Source organism: Channa argus, chromosome 13 (genome assembly GCF_033026475.1).
Source record: "Channa argus isolate prfri chromosome 13, Channa argus male v1.0, whole genome shotgun sequence".
Classification (NCBI taxonomy): Eukaryota; Metazoa; Chordata; class Actinopteri; order Anabantiformes; family Channidae; genus Channa; species Channa argus.
Genome location: NC_090209.1, coordinates 21,423,551 through 21,445,127, shown reverse-complemented (window position 1 = coordinate 21,445,127; position 21,577 = coordinate 21,423,551). Strand labels below are relative to the sequence as shown.

Sequence of the window (21,577 nt, the reverse complement as noted above, 5' to 3'; positions counted from 1 at the left end):
GAGATCAGTATCTATCACTGCTTATTAGTCTGTGTGCATGCTCCTGTACATGTGTGAGTTGGTGGGTGTGTGTCAAGCTCCAGGGAGTAATATCTCCTTACTTTTGGAACTGCAAATTAGTTTGTGAATGTGTGTATATGCATGTGTGCATGTGTGTCTCACCTCACGTTTGCTTCCATGTCTGAGGCAGCCTGGTGAAATTGCTCCTTGCTCTGTTCATATCTTTCCAGTTTCTAAAGACATACAAGGCAACAACAACAACAGCACGTTAGTTGACGCTCCTTTTTTTAGGGTTTACAAAGCATGGAAAGAACTATTTCAAATTCTAAAGTTTTAAATTTCATTTAAAATGTCAATTCCAAAAAAGTTGGGAAGATGTGTAAATGTAAATAAAAACAGAATGCAATGATTTTTAAATCTCATCAACCCATATTTTATTCACAATACAACAACCTAAACAACATTTCAAAGGTTGAAACTGAGACATTTTACCAATACATTGAAAATATCAGCTCACTTTGAATTTGATGGCAGCAACACATCTCACAAGAATTGGAACAGGGTGATGTTTACCATTGTGTAGCATCCCCTCTTCTTTTAACAGCTGCCTGTAAACATCTGGGAAGTGAGGAGACTAGTTGCTGGAGTTTAGCAGAGGAATATTGTCCCATTCCTGTCTGATGCAGGATTCTAGCTGCTCCACAGTCCTGGGCCTTTGTTGCTGGATTTTTCATTTTATGATGTGCCAAATGTTTTCTATTGGTGAAAGGTCTGAACTGCAGTCAGGCTAGTTCAGCACCTGACTTGTCTTGCTGAAATATGCAAGGTCTTCCCTGAAAGAGGCATCATCTGGATGGGAGCATATGTTGCTCTAAAACCTCTAAGGACTTTTCAGCATCGATGGTGCCTGATAACAGGTTGGATGGTCCCTCTCTTCTTTAGTCCACAGGACAAGACATCCAAGACTTCCAAAACGAATTTCAAATTTTAATTCATCTGACCACAGAACAGTTTTCCATTTTGCCTCAGAATATTTTAAATGAGCTTTGGCCGCATTTCTGAATTGTTTTCACATCTGGCTTCCTCTTTGCATGATTCAGCTTTAACTTAGTTGTGGATTGCACGGTGAAATATGTTCACAGATAGTGACTTCTGGAAGTGTTCTTGGGCCCATGCAGTGATGTCCAGTAGAGAATCATGCCTGTTTGTAAAGCAGTGCCGCCTGAGGACCCAAAGATCACACACATCCAATTTTGACCTTTGGCCTTGTCCCTTGTGCAAAGAGATTCTTTCTCATACATAAAATGTCTCAGTTTCAACACCTGATACATAGTTTATGTTCTATTGTGAATATGGGTTGATGAGATTTGCAAATCATTGCATTGTGTTTTTATTTACGTTTTACACAACCTCCTTGTAAAACCATTAAATTTAACAATGGAAAGGTAAAAAACAATTAAACAATTTTCAAAATAATATTACTGTCCATCACTACTGTATATACTGTAGAGCTTTGGAAACACATCAGACTAAGACTGAAAACATTAGTTGAAACATTTAATATAAGTCTAAGTGGTAACCGGAACTAACAGCACATGCAGAACCATAGTCCTGAATAAACACCAGTATGCCACAACTACACACACCTCATTCTCTGCAGTGTTTCCTCATCTGCTTTGTCAGTTCTGTGAAACCTAAGTTAACATTAACCTCCCCAGATTTGTAAGACCACACACACACACACACACACACACAGAGTTGGATGGACTTTTTTGTCATTGTAAAAAAAAAAAAAAGGTAAAAAAAAAAAAAAAAGGTAAAAAATGTTCAAATACCATTTTTAAAAATTCTTTAAATAAATAGTTTAACAAATTGGAAAACTAGTTAAAGGGCTGAAATCAGCAATAAATTACTTTGTGAACCTAAGAAGTGTTGGTAAGTCTTTCTTCAGCAAATACAGGATACCCTTTCATTGAGTTTGTAGACTTTAAGCTATAAAGGTAACCAGGCTTTTTTACTCTTAATATTGCCTCTCTTTCATTTCACCACTTTGTTGACTAACTCTTAAGTGTGTTATTTCAACCACAATACCATATTGCTTTAGGTGTAGGTATAGGTAAAGATGTTTATAATAACGCCAGGCAACATTATCAATATCAGACCGCTAACCCTGTTTCTTGTGTTCTTAAAATAGGATAAGAACATCCCTAAAGATAATGAAGAAGGTCACTACATGTCTCCATCATTCTACTTCCCTCATCTACAGCATTTTACCTTTCTATGTTGTCTGTCTTTTTCATTGCATGCCTTTCACACTTTATAAACTGCTTTGCCTGTTACACGGTAAAACTCAGAAGAATCAGAATGTGTTACGGTATCACGGACCACACAGGAGATTCTCTAAACTCACAGGGTGAAGATAAAGTTTTGTATTTTCATCCTAAGAAAGCCTCTGCGATTCAACCCCTTCTAGTAAGACAAGCTTAGCAATAATGAGTGGCATTACTCATACGTTTTTTAAAAAGTCGTGGTTTCTGACTTTGCAGCTTGCCCGGTGAGCCCCAAACCCCAAGCAAGCAGACAGTGGTATTATGATAAAACAAGCAGCTAATCCACAACAACTGCAGCCTCTCCTCTGCTGATCCCTTTAGCTTAGGCCCTCTAGCACCCAGTATCCCTCCCAAATATTTAACCAGCAAACTGTACCAGATGGGGAAGGAGGGATGACGGGGAAGAAAAGAAATTAAAAGCTATAAGGCAAGGAAGATAAGAATAAAGAAGGAGAATCAGCAGAAAGCAGGAAGGTAAAGAGGCAAGGGAATGAGACTGGAGGGAAATCTGACTTCGGTTTTCTTATGTTATAACTACTTGACTATCACAATAGACTTCTTAATTATGGCAATCATGGTTACCATGTTAGTATACTATCTTACTAGCTGACTGCGTAGAAAATACAGCTTTAATACATGCCACAATATGATTTTTGACTATGCAGGTACTAATAAAAATGGCAGGGCAAACTATAGCACATTAGCGTCTCTGCCTTGGACCAAACACTTTATGGCTCTTCTCAGTAAAATGGAAAACTCTGTGTAGCATAAAGCCTAAAGTATACCTCTAGTTTTTCCATAAATAAGTGCAGGCGTGGCTTTAATTGCTTATTTGCAAATCTGTATGTCTGTCTGCTGCATCACTTTTTCCTCAAATCCATCAGAAAAAAGATTAGGAAAGAACTAGCACTGTTTTACACTTTGTGTCACATTGGTAAGTTCTACAATGATGCCAGAGCAATGTTTGTGGCTTTTGTCCATGACTGGATCAGTAATTATCACATTTTCACTGAATACATACATCCCTATATCAGTGATAGTGACATCATTAAATGTGAAAATGGTATCAATAATTTGGTTTATGGTGATTGTATTAAAACAGATTATGGTAAAATACCATGTTTTTTGTTTATACACACTGATTCTCGCCCGTTTAGTCTCAAGGTACATTTTTAAATTCATTGTCAACAACATTAAAAAGAGATTATAGAGCTTAAATGACAACAACGACAGAACAACAAACTGGTTAATTTAACAAAGTATGGATATTTTTTTTCTGTGACAGTTGTACATTAAAAGCCTTATTGGAACCCATGCTCTTTTCTTGTTGTTTTGATTTTTTTTCTTAATATGAGCAGGCTTATGCCATGTTGGCTTCCTAGCCTAGAAATGTCCATATAATATAGCTCAGTTCTGGTACGTACATGCAATCAAAGTCAATTTTGCCTTCAGGCTGAATGATCATTTTACCTTATTGAAAGGAATAAAGGAACAAGTGTGGCATCAGTAGTTGCCATGGTTACAGTAGTAACTTAATGGATGTTTGCAGGATTTCCGATCAAGCATCCGTCATCAAGTATCATACTTTCTACACTGGCACTGAACTGTCACTAACCCCCTCTTCCTTTCTTAGGTTTTTTTAAGACACCTAGCTCTAAACAGACACAACATTTACTGCAAAATGCAATTTCAATAATCTTATTATTTTAAAACTATGTTTGACTTGAGTGAGTATAGATTGGATGTTTTTAGTGGTGACTAGGCAATGCAATGGAAAAAAGTACAACAGAAGTTGAAATATCGAAGTTATCAAGACATCAAATTCAGATACATCATCTAAGAAACATGAACTTTTATGGCAATGGCAGTAAATTGTTGTTCAATTAATAGCTTAATTTGTCCACATTATATTAATTGAGCCCTGCATGATGCCATTCTAGTCTTAGTATTTAATATACATAGTTGTGAATGATTCAGGACATTGACTGATGCTATGCTACTTTACTCTTCTTATCAGCTCATTATGTTCACTTGCTCTCTCTTTTTGTCAACTTTGCTCCGTTTTCTTGCTATGTCATTCTCTATTTCAACCAGAATAGGTGCTGCCAACATGCTGGTTGCCCTGAGGATTCTCTCTGTACTTCCTCCTGCTTTCCATCTGCAACCTCAGACAACAGTGGTGACACATGCTCAATAGTTTTAGAGAATGGGTAATTGCTGGACCAGGGCTGGAGATTAAAGTGATAAAAAGAAGTACATGGCATAGAAAATAAAATGAATGATGATTCAAATGTCTGTGACAGAAAACCACTGTTCATTATTTTTCAAGATGACCACTGAAACTTCAAATACAGTATATTTACAATAAACAAATAAATAAAAACAGCCAGGAAAAACTCAGCCAACGTGTAGTGTCAACAGCTTGTTAGCCATGAAAAGGTGGCAACAGCTGTACTTTAGAGTCCTCAGCCATCTATAGCCAAAACGATTTCGGCTTCCCTACTGATTATGATTGCAGCCATTCTCCTTGGCTGTCTGCACATGTTTACAACCACCCTGAAAGTGTTAGAATATATTTCTTATATTAGTGTTTGTAAATTGTTGGATTCCATTGCAAGCTTTAAAGTAATTAGACAGATTTATTTTCACCGTTTATTTGCAAGTGACTGGCTAATTAAAAGCATTTCACTTTGGTAAAGGTTACATTCAACTGAAATATTACAAATTGTAAGCAAAGGTCAGAATTAGGTCAGAAGCGCACACACATGCACGCGCGCACATGCATGCACACACGAACACAAACACACACACACACACACACACACACACACAAATGCACCAGATGGTAAAGAAAATACGCTTTAGAGGCAGCTGAGAAACACACATCACAAACATCGGTCTACAGGTGATGGTCAGTGATAGAAAAAAAAATAAAACTCATAGGCTCTTCTTTGATCCAACACACTCCCACTTCATCTAACCTTTTGGTCTGAACTGTCAGTGGCAAAGGCATTCACTGAACAGCACAAAAGAATTTTCTATGGTCTCCCACTATTGACCCTGGGTTCTGTATGGACCTGTGTTTGTGTGTGGGAGCTTTGAGGGACAAATCACTGTCATATTCTGTGTCCCATATGCTGAAATGTATAAACTTCTATCAACTTAAGCTTATGTTTTGTTTGTATGTCTTTTATTCTCCTCTTGTACAGTAGCCTTTGGAGGGTTACAGAAGTCACTAATGGAACACCATCATTCTGATTAACAGCACTGTCAGATGTGATCCTACCACAGACAGAGACATTAGAGAATGTGAAGTTATGCCACCATCTTGTGAGTCTGGTCTGTTTACCGGTGATGGCTATAGTGGTAGGAATGGGTTACAGACACATGATTTGTTTGGGCTGAGTTGTTTAAATTGTTTAAATTTAATGGAAATGAGAACAGATGGAAAAAAACTCTACTCTAGAGAAATTAAAACTCAACAGCAAGCAACAGTATTTGGAAAAACTAATAACAACAAACGAAGCACTTTCCAGTGGCTCGGTGCAGAATCTGCTAATTTGCAAACCGGCAAGCTGCCAGGGTAAATCCGTACTTGCAAAGGTAAGGTGGTTCTCCTCTACTGACCTCTTTGACTCTAGTGTATTAAATTCTAGCAATTTTTAGCTGTAGGGGTGTCCTCATACCACCAAAGACAGTAGAAAAGACTGGAAGTAATTAGATTTACAGTGTTGCTTGTCTTTGAGACAGCCAGACTGTTTTTTTTTTTTGCATCCAACTAGCTGGAGCATGAGACTCGAGATCCACACGAATTGTACTTTTCTGTCCAAACCCAACCCAAAACTTCTGGTACCATCTAGTCCCATCAGGCTCCGTTTTCTTATTTAATTCTTAGTAAAAAAAATTCCCATTTTGAAGCCACTAGTTTCTAGTTTACCCATGTTCCAAATCTGTGACGCAAACAGTGTTGCCAACTCTTCAGTAAGGAAAGTAGCTATTGGCTGTCCTACAAGTCACTAAATGATGTCAACACCTAATTTGCATAATTGGCCATGTGCATGGAATTGTAATGGAAACTGTAGGAAAGCAGAATAACACTGTGGGAGAGACAAAAAAAATCTGTATCTGATGTAAAGACCACTCACATCTGAATTCACAAAGCTTAAAGTTGTAAGGCGTGTATAAAAACCAGCCATAGGGCCCAGAATCTCTGTTAGGACCCCACAACAATTAATTTTCATATCTCCTCTGAAAACCGCATACTTAAATTAAATGTAATTGTTTGGGAGCTGGTTGGATCTCATGGAATGTTTACCGCCGTTGAGCAATGTACACAAGCCTTATTTTGTTCAGGCAAAAATAATGAGGCGACTGAAATGTTATCCACAACTCTGCAATGTTTAGTAACCATAACTTATTATGAAACTCATATCTTCATCTCCAGATGGGTGCAGCCTCAGTGGAAATATTGCTAACAAGCTAAACTAATAAGCAGATTCCAAGCCCTCAGTGCAGCATATTGAGCAGATAGCTTTTCACAGGATGAAAGCGTTAAACTTTGACTCGGTCTTACATAGGGACCAGAGTGTATGAATTTCCATAAGAAAGTGCAACACAGCAGAAAAGTGGAGTTTTTGGTACGATATTCAAAAAAACCTTAAGTTATAATTAGAAGGCCAACCTGGCTCCAACCGATTGGGAACCCAAAATACACATACAATATGCTGTCAGTGGGTATAGTGTAAACTGCATGTGTGTGTTTGTTATACAGCAAATTAGTTTATATGTAATCCTAAACACATCATCTGCATCTATGTTTGAGCAGGAATAAAGGTACTGCCATTGGCATTATTTAGAGTAAAGCTGTGTGTAGAGATTTCTGTTGCACTACATGGAGGCCCTTGCCGACAGCATGTCATGCAACCTGTCAGACTTGGAGGAGGATTATTATCTTCTACTCTATGCTCTATTTCCCCTAGCTTCATACCACACTAAAACAGGAGTGTGTGAGAGAGTGTGTACAAGACAACTAGAGAGGGAAAGGAGAAAAAAGGACTAAGGAGAATTCAAGCATATTAAAAAAGTACTACGTGATATGTTTTCCACATTATGAACACGGAGGTCATGTCATTTGTGCTTCTATCAAGATTGTTTTATGTCGATTCTTTAGCCCAAAACACCCAGTTGATTTATAGGTTTTAACAAGAAATCTGGTCAAGAATAATTTATTTTTTTCTGTCAATTCTCTCTAGCGAACCTCATCATTTACAAAATATGCCTTTCCTTGGCAGCTGTGACCAACAGGAAGCCAGCAACTTTGTCTTTGTCTGGACTTCTGACTCAAGGTGGTGCACACTGGCCTTCAATTGTAAATATGCTAATTCCGAGTCTTCACACACAGTCATGTTAACAACAGTGTCAAAAGTTCAGCTGAGCAGTTTGAGAAAATTAAACCTCAATCACTCAAAACAATGAGCAATCAAACAGACTCAAACTACAGTATTATGGGACTTGTGATCCGTCTGCAAACACACTGAGCCCTGTAGATAGACACATAAATTCACACATTTAAATATATAGAACACATGCACCTGAATGTACAGCCAGCATGCAAAACACATCTCTGTCAGTCACACACACATATACACACCCACACAGAGGTCTGCCTACAAACATCCTAAGCTCAACAGCAAACACAGCTTGTGCCACCCATATGCCATCCTGCCAGTCTTCTACTCCCTCTGTAAACCCAACCTGTTACTAATGAGACCAACACAAATAGCCAGGCATCTGACACCAACACTGTGCATGTGAGTGTGATTCAAAGTTGTATTATTGTTTTTTAATGTCATACACATTTATTTAGACTGAATGTGTGGTAATTATAGATACAGAAGCTGTGGTATGGTGATGTAAGCCTGTGTATGTTTTAATGTTGCACAGTGTACCGATACTAAAAAGGTATCTCAATACCCAGAAAGATATCCAATACAAATAATACTATTGCTTGTTTTATGAGAACTGGTGCTAAAAGAAAAACAGCACGCTATATGTGAGCATTGCTCCATCTCCAGGCACCTTTCATGATGAAGAGATGCATAGCTGCAAGTGCAAAAGCTCTTCCTGACCGTATCGGATAAAACCAACATGCAAATTGAATATGGCGTTGTTTATTTATTTATTTATTTTATCCTTTAGTCAGGACAAGCCCACCGACACCACAAAACTAGAGCATGTGGATGTGAACAGTTATGTGTACAAACCAGAGCGTGACTCTAAGATAAAACACTGATGTTAGCGAAATGCCAAAACTCACTGAATTTGATGCTGTTTAAGCTTTAGCAAATGGCAGTGAACACTGACATTCAGCTAACAACATCTTCTTGTTTTTAGACAGTACTGACCTCTGCCCTTATTGGTTAAACTGACAAAGTCTCCAGCTGCAGCAGTTCTAGTCAGTAATGAACATTAATTGTGTCAGTAACTCAGTGTCAATAGCTCACCTTTAACAGGACCTCAAGTATTTAAATTAATTTCCTTCTGAAAATTATGGTGTGCTTTAAAAATTCCCCTACATTCATGCATAGAGGTATCAGTATCAAAGTCTCGCTTTTGCTATTGTAACACTAGTTTGATTGTTGGTTTGTTAAGGTAACTAGGAAGGAAAAGAATGAAGGGAGGAAGGAAGGGATATTCCTATTTGTTTAAAAGGTCTAACAGGACACTACAGCTGTCAGAGGAAAGCAAATGATGTATGTGCAATATGTATATGTGCTCAATGACAATAAACGTTCTTCTTCTTCTAAAATAAAGGTTGAAATAATGACTGAGAATGAAGTAACCTCAGCTACAAGCAGATGGACAGCAGGGACCAACATAATTCTGTAGTAATGGCACTCATGTTATAGTTGCCCCCTGCGACTCTATCTGGTCCCACTTCACCCATTGCAGGACAGGCTTGAATTAGGCATTGTAAACAGAAGGTAATACTTTTACACATTAGGTCCTGTAAAGGTCTTCTCCATCTGAGAGCTGGAGGAGTGCTTCCCCTAGAGAACCCATGTAAAGGTCTTCCTTGTGTGGTGCCTGGGACTTAACTCAAGACCAACAGCTTCCACCTTTTCTGCCTGGTAAATGTCAGACAGATAGATGAAAAGGAATCAAAGGGCTTGTAAGAGCTCTCTGCCGATGCACAGGCTGGCTAAAATCTGTGTTCCCTATAGATTTACATCCACAGACGTTTGTGCATACTAGACCATATCATTCTGCATCAGCTAGTTTCACCTGATTATATACATACTGTATTTATACAGTGAAAAGATATTTGAAATTGTCATATTTTCCATAATTGTATTCCCTATAGTTATGCTTGTGCACTGCATTAGAGCTGTAAACATAAAACCCTTTCACACTACCTACTAATGTAGGGCTTGATTATTTGTTGCCAATTTTTCCTCCACTGTCCTGTATAAAAGGTACCAAATCGACATGAAGGGGTCATTGTCGGCCCTCCTTTATGCGACCATGAGAGGTACCAAAAATAGGCACATCTATTTCATCTCAACACCTGTATATGAGGAAACATGTTACTTGGGAAATATGGGCAACTAGGTGTACAGTTGCTTAAATTACGTTTTACGCCAAAATCTACTCTAAATCCCTTTGTTACCTGTTGTTATACAACATACTGTAATTTAAAGTTGAGCTTCTTATCCTCTTCTTATCTGTAGGTTCACCAGGCTACTCTGTATTTGCCCGTATCGTATACTTTTTAATTTAAATATAAGTATCTCTTATATATTATAGCAACTAACATCAGAATGGTTAACTTAATGTAATAATCTTGCTCTACAATAATCTAAACATAGTAAAAGGATCTTCAAGGGTGAAAGTAATATAATATTAATGACAGTGGTTTCAGAGCACTGTGTAAAGACAAGTTTAGGTGCTTTTAGAGCATTTATATGCATTCACGTTCATTCTCATTTCTTAGCTGAGCCAATATGCACAGATCATGTGGAAAATGATTCAGTGTGTGTTGTACAATGGTGTGCATGTTTGGGCGTACACGGCACTCAGTATGTGTGTTGCAAAGTTAAGTCTGACCAAGTCTGAAGAAATTGGCTGAGTGTATATGCATCTATAGTTTTGTCTTCAGTACTGCAACTTTGATCTATGAAAACCACTAATGAAGTTGTGCCAAATTGTGTATGTGTGGAAATTTCACCCTCTTCTCCAGTTGTGCCAGCTGTTCCTTGTAGAAGGCATCCAGTGCTTTCAGCTGTGAATCTTTCTTCTGTAGCTGCTGAGCCTGCAAAAGGATCCAGACACACAAGTTTCGTCATTATATTGTTGAAGATTGGTGAGGTTTTCAGTACCAGGTCCGGTCTTTGTTGTTTGTTCTGTTTACAACTTACAACACGAGTAACACCACAATAGGTACATACACATTGATTATTAACTATGAAGCCCTAAAGATGAGAGACATGTGCATATGTTCACAAAGTCGTGCATGCACAGGTGTCTGAAAGCACACTGTCAAATAGGTTTATACATGCAGGAAGTTTGCATCGAGTGACAGGAGAAAAAAATGTGTGATCAAAAAAACATAGGAGAACATTTTTAAATATGTTCACACTGTGCAAAGCTCTAAACTGTCAGAGGATATGCTCCAACGTTTGGAAGGGGGGGGTTAGAATATTGCTACTGCTCTCACAGATGCGGGTTCAGTGAAGCCGAAAACCGGAAGTTGCACCCATAATTCACGCAAGGAAATATAAGGTGGATAGTCCTGATCCCAAGTGTGTGAAACGGTTTTTACAGACCGATAGTAAGCTCACTAGTTTGGAGAGCTTTATATCCTGTTAAATCTAGCTTCTGGAATCACATTTATTACATTAAGATTTATTTTTTGTAATGTTTTTTGATTAGATGTTAAACTAAAATTACTGTCCTGATGTAGGTACATATAGATAGATTTGATTTAAATTTGGAAATTCATAGTTGCTGTTGCTGTATTCAACCTCCTGCAACACAAGGATTTAATAACCTTTTAATTCACACTTGAGCGACCTCAATGTGAAATATAGAGATGAACCAAACAAAACTAACATGCATGTAAGAAGTTTAGAAAGAATTCGAGTGATGAAGGCTTATGGAATGAATAAATACGTGAGAAGAAGGTATGGAGATATTTGGGTGTAGGACTGAAGGGAGCATAGAATCAGGAGGGATGTAAGGACAGGATGTGAATGGATAGGATAATAAGAAGGATGTGAGCAGGGAGGAGTTTAATTTGCCTCCTATTCAATCAAATCAAAGAGCATATTTTTCCCCAGAAACTGCAATTTAAGGATATTTTTCTTTTTTAAAAGTCAAAGGATTTTGGTTTAATAGAAATTGTTAACAGTCCCCTTTTTTAAAGTGGCCCTCAGTCTTATGAAGAGGACAAGAAAAAAAAACATTGCAAGTTAGAAAGCAGTTGAATAGACAAGCAGAAATCTGAAAACAGTGATGTAGCTTACCAACACTTCTATCTCATCAGCAGACTACAGAGGTTGAAAAAAAAAAAGGGCAAAAAAAGACGGAGAAACAAGGCAGGATTAGGAATCAAGGACCAAGACATGTTGATTATTAATTTAATTGTGGTTAAACATAAAACAACAAAACAATCACAACTGTATCCCAATTAAATGTTGTGAGAAGCATTTGACGCTGCTGTTTTCAATTCCAGCATGGTGGATTCGAGTTAGACTGCATTGAAGGCCCCCTGCTATATCAGTCAATGTGGCATTTGTCTTATTCTTATAACTTGCATTATATATTCATAACTACTGAGGAATAGCCACTTATAATAAATATGTAATATGTATGTGTGTTTTTTTACGTGTGCGTCCGTATACATACACACACACACATATACATATTTTATATATATATATACATACACACATATACACACACACACACACATATATATATATATATACACACACACACACACACACACACACACATATATATATATATATATATATATATATATATATATATATATATATACACACACACACACATACATACATACATATATATAAACATACATATATATATATATATATATATATATATATATATATATATACACACACACACACATACCCCTAACCCTAGTTTTCCTGAGGTAATATCTACCATGAAGTTGTACTGACTAAAAATATCAATTTCTAAATTAATTGGACTCTCTGGTTAACAATTCAATACCGATTCCCTAAGTCATAAGATTAATCTTTGAATCTCTGCCATGGATTTAGATTTTGGTAAGTGATCTAGTCATCTCATCTCTAGTAAATGTGTTTACAGTTAGCTTACTGAAGTTTTACACAAACAACTTTCTATGTAAAAGAAAAGTGTATTTTTATTACCTAAAAATCCAAGTGCGAATTGAATTTGGACTTGGATTTGAATTGAACCTGAATCAAACTGAACTGGGAGATAGTAGTACACTTAACATTATATTAGATAGATAGATTAGACAGATTCCTTCTGTGAAATATGAATTTGCATACAACAGTGGTTTCCGCATAATGAAAAGTTATTGTAACTTGCTAAAATGACAGTATGTTCAGTGCATTTAGTGTATAAGGCAAATTTTCAGACCATATGGGTATGTCACAGAAATTACACTGTGATTTGAAATCTGAGATTGACTGGCTGCCAGACACAAATGAACTGTACTTATGTAGTAAATCTTACACATCTGGTAAATGCAGCAAAATAATCCGATCAACATTTTAAAGCAGTACTGTCACAGGTTTAACTACCAGCACTGGCACTGAAAAGCAGCATCAGTAAAGACAAACTGAGGTTAAGACTCTGCATGCACACATGCACACACAAAGAGAGAGGAAGATTCATCATAATTATCAGGGCTGCTGAACGCCAAATCAAATCAGAGCCGATCGTCTGTGTTTCATAAACAGGCTTTAACTGAGGAGAGACAAAGAGTGCTTCTGATGTGAGAGAGACTACGACTGTCGGTTGAAAAGCTGCAGCTGCTGCATGTTAATGCAGGTGAAAAGCAGACCTGAAATTGTTCATGTGTTAATTTTATATGTTAGACAAGTATCAGTTTGGCGGGGATTACGCAGCATCAGAACGGGTTTAATTAAAAAACACAGCTCTCCTTCCTATCTATGTCTCTCTGTGTTGGTCCCGTTTTAATTTGGAGTCGGTGAAAAAAGTCCAACTGAATCAGATGACTGGTCTAGTGTCCCTCCAGGGACCTCTAAGTCTATGGCAGATAACAGTGAGACAGGCGTGACTTTACACGCACCCCACAGCATGCTGTGCTGGTGAGTAAGTACATGCAAGTGGACTTTCCTACTGAGATAAACAGGCCCTCTACAGTTAGGATGCAATATGTAATTTTTGGAATGACACTAGCTGGGGTATGAAATCTATCCACCGAGGGCATAAAACAGATGCTGTGTCAAAGCCTATGGCATTTCATAGATACGCACAAGTTACCCTTTCAGCATGTGACAAACAGGATTTGACCTTCTCTGACTGGCAAGCCTCACTCAAAACCTTTAGAGGGGAATAGCTTCATGTTGCTGCCAGTGCTGTTCTGCGAGTCTGTGGCATGGAGGAATTTGGCAGCACCTCTCCACATAAAGATTTATGTTGTATGCTTTGTTAAGTTTTGCAGCATTGACGACTGGCCATACTAATGCTGGTGATGGTTTGATTCGGTGGTCGGCTAAGTTAGTGTTGCAAGCCTAAGTCTTCCTTACATTATACCATTCTAATAATATGAAGATCTTTCTACAATGCAATAGCAAGACGTATGCAGAACTACGGGATCATGATTGCTGGCATAATTTGCAACTCATAGAGGACATTCTGAAACTCAGGAGTCTTGTGGGCCAGTGGCAGATCAGAAATCAAGATTTTCTTCACACAATACAAAATCACAGCAAAAATGAGTGAACAAGTACCAACAAAAAGAAAATGAATAGGTGCCAAAGCAACTACTAATTTTTTCCATCAGCAGCACCATGAGGTTAAAATTCTAAACTTCACACACCAAAAAGACACTGACAACATCTTCACTTGCACAAACTTCTTCTTATAGTGTTTCACCTTGTATTCCCACCAGTTCTACATTATCCTGGAGGTCCTATACAAGCGGTTACTATGAGAAAATATGAGTCCATGATGGTAGAGATGAATACAGATTTGCAGGTATGGTTCTAAACACACAATAGATTTAAGAGTCTATGCAGAAAACTGAATTTGAACTGAGATCCCACAACATCAAAATATTATTTTGAGTAAACGTGCTATTAAAAAAAAAAAAAAAACACTTATTCTAATTAGTCAATTCGTGCTGCAGCTTTGGCCATTCTTTGTTTTATCTTTGCCAGTTGGCTGTAGCTGTCTACATCACACTGCCAGTTGTAGCTTGGCGTGAACCAAGCAGCCACACTGAGATGCTGGTGTTGGTCCACTCCAAGACCACTCTGCTGAGGTTCACTGGCAGTAAGAAGACAACATCACCATGGGATTAGGAGGAAAAGATATGCTACACTTAATTTTGTTTAACAATCAAACAGGATATTAAACGTATAGAATGACGGTCAATGCCGAAAATGGTTTTAGTGACGAACTGCATTTTTTTGCTGTAGTCAGGAAAGTGGCCACTGAAACAAAGCATTGTTTCGATTTTTGCTTTGGTGGTGACAAAATGTGTCTATAACAGTGGGTAATGAAAACTGTCGTGTACTAAAAGCTGCCATCAAATATGGAAGTGCGCAAAACGGTTCTTATAACTTTTTCCACTTCACAATATTTGCTCTATTCAAAGTTCTTGGACAGAGCCTAATGGACAGAGCCAATCATTCACATAAAGTTTTCAGTTCAAGCCACAAAGAGAAGTACCACTGTAATAAAGCCCACTTAAAGAGGAACATATTTTTTACAGTACTACAGCTCTGCTCTACAGCAGCATCATCATCATATAGCAGGTTTTGAGGCTGCACTGTAGAGACAACAGATGGCGGCTGGCTGAGCTGTTAGTCAGTGTGTCTGTCGGGTAGATGCCACAGTGATATCTTTGAGGGGCCAGCTTCCTGATCCAGAGCAGAGGGAACACATGAAGAGAGCATCCGAGGAAAGCAAACCAATATTAACAGCCCAATGGATCATCAGCACACCACATGGGCATGGAACACAGTGTTTGGGCTTGCAAGTGTGCCTGGGACAGACATGTATAAATATACACTCACACATCTCACGCTCCCCCTGTGGGCAGTGTGTGCGCTGGTTTGCCATCTGATAGCAGCAGCAGTCTGTTCACCCAATCCCTCTTTTTCCCCCTCTCTTTACTTCTGCCGCGTTTATTTAACACATAGCTCCCAGCGAGGCAATAAATTAGCACTCAATAATAATCTGACTGATAATTACAGCAAGGCAGCTACATAGTGGAAGGAGTTGGACAATATGGGCTTCTTCTCCAACTCTTTCCTGCTGTCCCTCTCTCCCCCCCCGCAATCTTTAGTGCTGCTTTGACTGCTCCTTCTTCTGTGTGACACACTCTCTTGTTGTAATCTCTCTGCTATAACAACAGTAAGTATGGTAGCATAACTGTCATAACATAATTATGACAAGTGGTTTCGTGTAGCTCAATAGGGTCAAGCAAACAAGTGTGCACATGCAACTTATGACCTATTATGCTGGATTTGCTTTTCTATTACACTTTAAATAACTTTTGCAGCCACTTAAACTTTTAACAAGGACCCTACTTGTTACAACTGTTGCATTTGCAATGAATTTCAGATTATGACCCTGTGTTGCAATATGCATTTTGCCTTCCTGTGTGTACATGTATGTAACGTGTATAACTTTGGAACTATGCGTTAATGCATAGGTTTGAATGCTAATATTCTCATATTTAAATGTGGTCATCATATAGGTTATTACATTGGGCATAAGAAATGCATTTTTTAATTCTAAATTGGTGGATTTGTCCGTCCAAATTCCATTGTGCATGGAAATTTGGAATTAATGTAGTAATCCAAATCCACGACTGCTTGGAATAGTCATTGCACCCAAAACACATTTGAGACTTGGCAAAAGAAGAGCTCTAATCAAAAACTGCATTTTGTATTAAAAATATTTAGTAACCCAACCTTGATTTAAAAAAAAAAAAAATTTGAGCAGCTGCCATTTTGACAGTAAGAAAAGAGAGGTGACACCATTGATATTAATGATGTCTCTGGTCTTTTGAAGTGTCCTAATAAATCATGACAGTGAGTACAATATCAGGACCCTGAAAATGAAGCAACTTAAAGGGATTCAGCTATCATTATTTTTTTACACCATTTTTGTCCTAGTGTGACATGTCAAAATGACTTTTCATAACAAGGCCTATTGAGCTGCAATTAAATTTTGACTAGGTCCAATTTTGAGAGGATTTGATAGTTTTACTTGTTCATGATGATTTGAAGATTCCTCATTTGCAGTAATATTGAGCTTTTCCCAGCAGATGTACTCCCGAGACACTGTGTTTAACATGTCAAGAACCATAGAATGTATAATTTTAGCTGAATCCCACTGAAAATCTGCCTCTCCACATTAGATCTGTGGTGTCAGTGGTGAGCGTGTGGTGTGGGAAAGCTGTCATTAGTGAATTTTAAGATCAGAACAAATTGGTTTTAGTTTGGACGCAAGCCGCACTGTCAGAAAAGATGCTCTTTCTCAGTGAGAGTTAAGGACTTAAGCAACGGTCAAAATGTTTAGGCCTGCCAGATAAAGTTAGCCAAGAAGTGGTGAGAATACCGATTTTCCAGTACAAATGTATTTTAGCACTGAAGGAAATCATAAGACCTTTCAACTTTCCAGTCAGTATTACAGTACTACAGTTCAAACAACTATATTGAGCATGATGCCAGAGTCCTTTCCTTATCGCTTATGTCAAAGTGTGAATTTTTGTCAATTAAAGACTCCTTTAAGTGGGCCAGACACCAGCCAATGTTACAGCAACACTGTCGCCATTAAATGTAAATGGAACCTATCAGCACTGATTTGTTTTCTGTTTTTTTCCGAGTACCAAGAACTGGACCTCCTGTTTGTCTGCCTGCTCACTTGGCTCGTCTTCCCCATGCTATCTAACAGTGCAGTTGGGTGAAGCTGGGTTTTGAGCACACAGTCAGCCTAATAGCTTTACATGCAGAACCATGTCAGTTCCTGTAGATTACAATTACTGATACAACTGCGGGCTTATCTGTACCTCAGCCTCCTCTTCTTCTTTCACTCCATTTCCTTCAATGCCACTCCTGCCATCACCACATGTCCTCAGCACCCTCATTTTCCAATACTCCTTCTCTCTCTTTTCTCGTTGTTACTGTTCACCCCGCTATTTCCTTCCATGTTCTCTTTTTTTTCCCCCTTCACCCTTATTTCCATCCCATTTAATGTATTACCCTTATTTCCTCCTAGGCTTTGCTTCCTGAAAACAGGGACAAGAACTGTGATTAACTGTGAGAGAGTGAATATGTTGGACTACATCTCTATGTGAATACATTGATTTCTTTAGTAACGTATTCATACAAACTTAAAGCAAATACTGTGTGTTTTGCATTCACACAGTTTTTTGCTTGAATGATGTAAATCCTTTGAAACTGAAGACAGAACCTACTAGGCAAATCAACTCATTTAACCTGTTTTTCACTCATCTAAATGGCATAATAGCAGTGTGTTAGCATATGTCTGACTAAATAAGCAGTCAGAGGAGTACATGGTAAAACATCAAGTAATTCAATAGCTCATATGTACTTCTATAATGAAGCGTGTCCCCATCTGCTTCATTCTTACGTGTGTGTGCATGAACACATCTGTTTCTATCAAACACATAGAAATAACCTGAATGTGTTTCCTGAGACACCGTCGCTCCATCAGCAGCGAATCTCCAGCTGATTATATGGATTTAGGTATAAACAAGAAAGGCAGGTTTGTCTAATAAGAGGCAACATCTGGCCAATTCCAGCAGGGATGCTTCACAAAACCTTACATGAAGCATTGCAACACTATTTAGCTCTGGAGTGGTACTCGTGGAGTATTTGGGAAGTAAACACTAGGAATGTAAATGTTTAGCTTTTCTTAAGGGAGCATGTCTGAGACATGATGGGTACACAAGTTATGCAGTGCTTCACAAAGTAGCATTAGGAATGAATCAAAATTTGAGAGTACATAGTGCAACATCTACAACTAGAACATTCGTACAATAACTATAATTAGAAAATATATATATATGCAATAAATATACTGTATATAAATACTGCAACAAACAATAAATATCATAACACTACTAGTAAAACACAGGGTTGCCTGTTGTCATTTTAACAATATGAAAAAAAACAAACAAAAAAAAAACAACTATGAATCAGGTCTGTAGTTTTAAAAAGTTTATGAACACAGAGGCATATCCTAACGTTGCTGGAACTTTACACTGTAACAAACTGCCTGTAGAATTTACAAGAACTACCTGGCAAAAATGTTGCCAATAAAGTCATGTAAAATTTGCACTTAATTACTGACAAAAGAATTACAGTATATAACTGGATATATATTTTACAATTACAGCAATGTATTGTTTTCTGACAGAAAAATAATAATTGTAATCTAGTATCTAGGAATACTGGCAATTATTTACTGGCAACCAAAGCTGCCAGTAAATATCACTAAGTAGTTCACAAAACAATAAGTTGTTGTTAAATGTTTTCACAGGTATTTTTTGTTTTTTTACATTAGCAGCTTTTACAACACATTTAGAAGTGTTTCAAATGACACCTTAATGCAAAAGTTATACAAAATTGACTTCTCACCATCTGTTAAATGAAACATGAGTCATAACTGCAACAAAAAAAACTTTTATTAAAAGTCAATAGTTTTACTTGAGCTGAAAGAGTCATTCTCTTTTCGCACATTATATGACTATGCGCAAAGCCATTCAAGTCCACTTGCCTGAAAAGAAAAGAGACACAAAGATCGACTGTTATTTTCTTCTTATGCACGTTCCCATTTCCTATGCTGACTCACTTTGCTGCTATGTAGCCAGTGGTCGTGCTGGTTCCAATAAAATATCTGAAAATTACACAAAAGGAAAGTTAATGACAAACCTGCTCACAGCTATTCTACATAAGAGCAAAATCTATAGGGTTGTACAAGACAAAGTAATCATTTGCCCTTGCAAAATGAAAATTGGGTTGTCCAAGCTAAGGCAGGTAGTCGCTCCGCTATACAGTGAAATGTGGGTTTCTTAACAGTTAAAGGGATACATTGAAATTCTTGTCACAAGATTGTATGAGTTACTAACCAAGAGTGATGTAGTTTTATCAATCAAAACTCCTGGTTGGATATTTCTCAACCAGACTCATCTTGGAAGGACAACAGCAGCATCAAACAATTGCACCAACATACCATTTTTATAACTAAAAATATTGTTTGTCAAGGTTTTAAATGTCATTCAGCAGTTGACCTAGTTTGGTGCTGCTGCTGTTGTTGATGTGGAGATGTTGGAAATTCTCTAACAAAATTACTTCTTTAAAACTGCTATAAGTCTCCTTACTATTCTGATGAACACCCCCCACCCGTATATAAATGTTTTTGCAAACCTTATACAAATGTTAAAACAAGTCAATTATAGACCAATTCAATAAAAAATCTTTTTGTTAGTTAATTCACTTAATAAGTTTCTGCAGAACTACTTCCAGTTGCCAGGCAGTTGTAATACAAGGAAGTAGCTCTGCAGTGGGATAAACGAAGCTCTTGGGAGAATAAGCGCTAACGTACATTTTTCCTCCTCAAAACAATTACAGTAAAGACATTTTGACTCCCTAAATAAACACGGTTTTACTGTCTATCTACATTTTAAAATACCTGTTACTTATTTTATAGTTTCATTTAAGAGTTGATTTAGATGTTTTTTAATGAGTAAATTCGATCTGAACTTTTTCCCTATCTCCACTCAGATAACATTATGAAACATCTGTCATTTAAAAATTTGACAGAGCATCAAGCTGCACTTAGACACAGGTCAGATGCTGTGGAGTCACTGTCATGTTAACTAAAGCAGCAATGTGACACTACAACTGATTTAACTTCAACTGAAATAAAACTTATTTTCGACATACAGGCCTGAGTCATAACCTGGGAGCTAATGGCTGCTTCCTGTCCTCAAAGCTACAACTTGAACACACAAGCGGAGTTAGTTTGTACTCACCGGTCCCATGGAGCCCAGCACAGACAGAACGGACGAGGAAATGATGGGGAGTCTGTGGTCAATCTCTGGCTGGCTCCTCGCTGTCTTATAAATACAATTGTCCCTCTCCTAGTCACTTCTGTCAACTAAACGCTCACCCACTGCATCATGCCGAGCTACGTTTAGCTTTAGAAAGTAGTTAACAACACCCAATACGCCAAAGCTGTGCTAGTGTTGCTAGCATGCTAATGCGCTAATTAGCATTATAACCATCAAAAACTGCACGTAATTAAATATTATTATTATTATTATTATTATTATTATTATTACAGCGTACACATAATGTCTGGAAATTGCAATAAGATCTAAAGTAGTGATTTACACTACAGCATCACCGGCAGTGTTGCTGGAGTCATAGCACAGCTTAGTTAAGATAATGGGGAAATTACAGTCACTCTTACAAATAAGACAATGTTGTTCTCACCAAAGAAATGATTGTTGACTCCTCTGCTTCGGTCATCAAATGCTCTTGTTCCTTGTTCAAATTCAATCGCGTTTGTTTTTTCTTTTTTGTTTTTCGGCTCATCCCGCGAGTTCAGGGTCGAAACACCGGATCATTGTCCGCAGGTTATTTGCTTCGATCTCCGAACAAGTGACCTTGGGGTCTAAGGACGACTGCCTTACTAACTGAGCGACGGCAGCCTCCTTCAAATTCAATCGCGTAAATCAACAGTATTCTGCTGTAAAGTGCATCATCTAGTCAAGATTCAACTTGCCTGCAACTGCACAACTTGTTATTGTGAAAAAATGCTGTTAGCTGCTGTAATTGTTTCTTTTTACCCATGATGCATTACAATATACAGCTAAACTTTGTAAAATGATACAAGACATTATTGTAAAATTTTACAGTAGAAATTTCAGTAATTTGTTACAGTGTAGATATCAATTCTCCACAGTTACAGCTCCTCTAACTCATCATTATACT

General features: G+C 37.7%; 1 protein-coding gene across 8 annotated transcripts in view; it reads right to left on the bottom strand.

Annotated features, from left to right (window-relative positions):
* chchd6a (coiled-coil-helix-coiled-coil-helix domain containing 6a) overlaps nt 1-21,577 on the bottom strand; it is a 63,462-nt gene that overhangs the window by 32,118 nt on the left and 9,767 nt on the right. For 2 of the 8 annotated variants that reach the window (XR_010916377.1, XM_067527259.1), the window contains exons 5-7: nt 11,855-11,878; nt 10,558-10,641; nt 168-233 (exon numbers count right to left, since the gene is read on the bottom strand). Coding sequence is in view for 7 of the 8 variants with exons in the window: in XM_067527259.1 (XP_067383360.1) it covers nt 168-233; nt 10,558-10,641; nt 11,855-11,878 (174 nt within the window). In the remaining variant the exon portion in view is untranslated. Of the gene's footprint in view, nt 1-162; nt 234-10,557; nt 10,642-11,854; nt 11,879-21,577 lie in introns of all 8 variants that reach the window. The other 6 variants (XM_067527266.1, XM_067527261.1, XM_067527260.1 and 3 more) reach the window with 5 other exon arrangements.